Source organism: Sipha flava, unplaced genomic scaffold, assembly GCF_003268045.1.
Source record: "Sipha flava isolate LNK unplaced genomic scaffold, YSA_version1 18176_pilon_pilon, whole genome shotgun sequence".
Lineage (NCBI taxonomy): Eukaryota > Metazoa > Arthropoda > Insecta > Hemiptera > Aphididae > Sipha > Sipha flava.
In genome coordinates this window covers 1-4,739 of record NW_020272209.1, presented here as the reverse complement: position 1 = coordinate 4,739, position 4,739 = coordinate 1, and the positions used below count along the sequence as shown (strand labels likewise).

The window sequence follows — 4,739 nt, the reverse complement described above, 5'->3', positions numbered from 1 at the left end:
TGTAATTGCAATTATAGCCCGCTTCCAAAATAAATTGGGCACCCTTGATTTAAACAATGAACTTTTTTATGTAGTACGGAAATTACTGTATGTTTTAAGCTATATTGTTTTACTATTATTTAGTAAATAATTTAAACGTAAACATATTCTAATATACTAAATTCCCATCAGGGGGCTTATATTTTATTATTTCTAGATCGATTGGTCCAGAAATTGGAGCGTCTATTGGAATTCTATTGGCATTAGCTAATACCATTGTAGTTGCATTAAATACAATTGGATTTTGTTTATCATTAAGATCATTATTAGAATCATTCAATATACATATACTGGACTCTAGTTTCGCATTTATACTTACCGGGCTTATAACAATATTTATCCTGGGTTTATTATGTTGTGGTGGTATGGATGATGAAGCTAAAGTTAGTAAAATTTAATTTAATGAACATTTTAGAAATTTAATGTAATGGTAAATATTATTTTTAAAATTATGAATATTTTAGATTCAAGATGTGTTAGTAGTTTTCATTGTTGGTGCAATTTTCGATATTATTATTGGATCATTTATCGGACCAACTTCTGATATTGATATTGCATCAGGCTTCACTGGATTTAGCAGTAAAAATAATTTATAACATAATATTTTATACAATACTTGTTTACATACTATCACATTATTTTTCAGTGAAAACATTAAAAGAGAATTGGTATTCAGATTATAGAATTCAGGACAACAGTCAACAGTCTTTTTTTACTATTTTTGCTATTTTTTTCCCATCTGTCACTGGCATACAAGCCGGTGCGAATATATCGGGAGATCTCAAGGTACGCTTAACTACAGTATAATAATATTCATAATATACCAAAAATACTATTATGTATTATGATACATTTTTAGGACCCAAGTACTTCTATACCAAAGGGAACTCTCTTGTCGATCGCCATTACAATAACTTCATATGTTATATTAGTAATAGTACCTGGTGCTGTTCACTTAAGGGAAGCAAGTGGCTATCCAAATGAACTTCCAAACAATTTTTATTTGAACTGTTCGTTAAGAGTTTGTTCTGAAGGATTATATCACAATGCAAATGTAAAAATAATTATGTGTAATAATTTAACGTTTACTATAACTATATATGTATATACAGGTATATTTACTGGCTTAACGATAAACATTATATTGTGTTAGGGATGTGTAAGAACTCGGTATAGCAAATTGTAAAAATAAAATTTTTAAATACTTTATTCATGCAATTTAAAATAAAAATATCACTGCTGTGTTATGTAATTCTCGAATCCAAATATGTTATGAAATATTTTTTCTTTTTAATGTTTATATAGTTGATGCAGACAATTTCTTTATGGCCATATCTCATATACCTCGGTTGTTTCAGTGCCACGTTAAGCACAGCTTTAACTTCTTTAATTGCTGTTCCTAAAATATTACAAAGAATGGGTCAAGATAATATTTATCCATTTCTTAAGTATTTGGCAAAAGGTTATGGGAAATCAAACGAACCATATCGAGCTCATATTTTGGCTATTTTAACATCATCGATATTCATTTTTATGGGTAGGTATACCAAATAAAATTATTATCCAAGCATTATACATTTAAGAAAAAATAAAATGTTGAACTTATTTTTTCTTTATTTTAATTTAAAGTAGTAGACTCATAATAACTAATTTTAACTTATTATAGCTATATTATTTATACGAATAAGTAAATAATTAAATAACATAATGTTTTTAACTATAAAAATTTAAGTCTTAACACTTTTTTATGTTGGTATTGATACTCATTACTACTATGTATATTGTTTACAGGTGAACTAAACGCGATTGCTTCTTTCATTTCGACTATTTATCTGTGTGCATATGCCTTGTTAAATTTGTGTACATTTCACGTTGCATACTTTAAACCTTTAGGTTGGAGACCCTCTTATAAGGTATTTATTAATCTCTAATTTTCATATAATTAACACAATATTACTAATTAATAATGTGATTATCTAGTTGTATAACCAATGGCTAAGTCTCGCAGGTGCTATTATTTGTTTAACAATAATGATATTAATTGATAAAACAATGTCAATAGTTGTTGGATGCATGATAGGATTTTTATACATGATTGCAGCTAAAAAAAAAGATGGTAGGAAATTGAGCATTATATATCTAAGACAAACTCTGATCAACTAAAACTAATTAATATTATATATATATTATATTTTCACGTATAATCAATATATGAAAAATTAATAAAGACATTAATTGGGGATCCTCAAAACAAATACAACAAATCAAAACTATTATAAATAATATGTACAAAGCCAATACCGTTCAGTATCATGTTAAAAACTATGCACCAAATATTATGGTACTTTCTGGAGATCCTGAATCAAGAAAAGAACTAGTTTCTTTGGCACATTTAATTACTAATAATAATGGTTTACAAATGTGCATCAATGTAAACAAAGTGAGTTTATTTATTTATTTATTTATTATGTACCTATTACCTATTACCTATGTATTTAAGGTTAATATAAAACATTAATAACAGTTTTGAAATTTTCTTGAATTCAATAATTAATATTATATTTATTATATCATAATATGTATAATATGTAATCATTTTAAAATTTAACTATAATAATATTAAATGTATAAAAAGTACTTTGATATATTTTAATATCAATTATGAATAGGTGTAGGTGTGTAGGTGAATGTTAATTAAAATTATATTAAATAATAATCTTTTGTTTAATAAGAGAAAAATTACACTTTATTAATTAATATAATTTTATGGACAAAATTATAACCAGCTGTTGTTAACTGTTCTCGTCGTCGCCGTGTATCAGCTTTTTTGAACCCGCCGAGTTAACCGTCCGCCGCCGCCGGCGACGGCCAACCGGTTCGGTCGCGTCCTCGCGGACGTCGATAAGGGTGCCGTGGTCGTTGTGATAACGACCACGACATAGGTATAATTGAATTAATTGAATTTGAACTTTAAATTAACTCTCTTTTTACAGGAGCCTTTAGTATATGAAGAAAAACAACTCTTAGTGAAGAAAGGAGTACATTGGTTAAAAAAATCTGGGATCAAGTCTTTATATAATGTACTTGATGGAATACATTTAGATATCGGCGTTCGTATGATGTATAGTTGTGGTTATGGTATTCTTAAGCCTAATATTATTCTTGTTGGATATAAAAATAACTGGTTTGATTATGTGGATGAAGACATTCAGACTTATTTAAATACAATAAAGTATAAATTTTTAATATTTTTTATATAATATATATAATAATTTCAAATTTACATTTCTATGTAATAATTTAATTATTGTATTAAAAGTACAGCAAACATTAATGGACTTGCGACAATCATCGTTCGATTTCCGTCGACTAATAAAAGTGATACAACAATTGAAAATTCTGAAAACAGAAAATCGGCTATGAATAAAAAAATGCAGTACAGTGAAAGTGAAAAATTTCACAATAAACCGTTAATCAGTGAAGAGAAAGAAGTTCAATCAGAGTAAATAATATTACACAGTCAGATAGTTTTTTTCATTTAGCATAATATATTGAAATTATTTTAAATAGGGTATTTGATTGCTTTATAAAAATTCAGGAGTCCCAATTTTCATTCGTTAAAAAACGAAATAATGGGACGGTTGATATATGGTGGTTATTCAACAATGGAGGTGTGTTAACTAAGTGAATATAAATTAATTAATATAAATATTTATAGCTTATAATTTGGTTATGTTTTATAGGTTTAGCTTTAATTGTTGCGCATATTTTTAAGTCATGTGACATTTGGAAAAAATGTAAATTTCGAATATTTGGAGTCACATATGATATTGAAAAGTTAAACACTGAAAAAAACAAGTAAATTATATATATATAAACAAATTATTATTAAACTTATTAAAAATATTTAAAATTAGATGACTCCTATTTACTACTAGTTATTAATTGTGACAGTAGATAATGAAATTAATTTAATATTTTTATAAGCTGTCCAAATTAGTGTCCAAATTAAAAAATATTCCAATTATATATTTTGTCTGTGTACTTATAGTCAGGGGCGGCTCCAGAGAGCCTTAGGAGCCGCGGTAAGTGATTGAAAACGGGTTCATGAAAAACAAAATATTATTTTTGTCCTTCTCAAAATCCTGAAATCTGTTCTCAAAAGACTGCAACAATAATTGAATTTGTGTTTGATATTTCGAGATGTCAGGTGAAGTATTTTCTAGTTTTCCTCTTATATCTACAAGCGTAGGAAAATGATCGATATTATTTCTAGTCAAATTTGTCAAAAAAAGGGAGAGTTTCGCTTTAAATCCATAAACCAAATTGAACATTATTGGTAACGAACAGTCCTTTCCTTGCAGCTTCCGGTTAAGTATGTTGAGGTGCTGTGTAATATCTATTAAAAACGCAAGATCGCATAACCATGATTCACTTTCAAGTAAATCTCGCTCATCAGGCATTGCCTGCTTTTCTACTAAAAATTGCAAGACCTCTCTCCGCAAAAGAAAAAAATGTTTCAGCATTTCACCCTTAGATAACCAGCGGACAGCACAATACAAATGTAACTCACCGAATTCATTGATTTCTTCTTCAAATAAAACCCTGAATTGTCTTCGATGAAGAGCTTTGGCTCGGATATAATTAATACAGCGTACTACAGGATCAATAACATCATTAAACTTCATATCTTTGGCACA

General features: G+C 27.8%; 2 protein-coding genes across 4 annotated transcripts; one reads left to right on the top strand and one right to left on the bottom strand.

Moving 5' to 3' along the window:
• Nucleotides 1–93: 93 nt before the first annotated feature.
• On the top strand, nt 94–3,922 carry LOC112680832 (bumetanide-sensitive sodium-(potassium)-chloride cotransporter-like; the record flags this gene model as incomplete). Of its 3 annotated transcripts, none has more annotated exon segments than XM_025551045.1 (12): nt 94–422; nt 504–618; nt 686–825; nt 899–1,093; nt 1,345–1,576; nt 1,831–1,952; nt 2,020–2,155; nt 2,268–2,479; nt 3,033–3,271; nt 3,359–3,541; nt 3,610–3,710; nt 3,783–3,922. In XM_025551045.1, coding segments are annotated over 12 exon segments (1,812 nt in total). In that variant the 3' UTR covers nt 3,902–3,922.
• Nucleotides 3,923–4,112: 190 nt separating this feature from the next.
• Nucleotides 4,113–4,727, bottom strand: LOC112680833 (general transcription factor II-I repeat domain-containing protein 2B-like). The gene has a single exon (XM_025551048.1). The coding sequence runs from the start codon at nt 4,725–4,727 to the stop codon at nt 4,113–4,115; it is 615 nt and encodes a 204-aa protein (XP_025406833.1).
• Between the last annotated feature and the right edge of the window lie 12 nt (nt 4,728–4,739).

What these genes read in the sequence shown, in the direction of transcription:
- LOC112680833 (XM_025551048.1), bottom strand. Translation starts at nt 4,727, where the DNA reads ATGAAGTTTAATGATGTTATTGATCCTGTAGTACGCTGTATTAATTAT.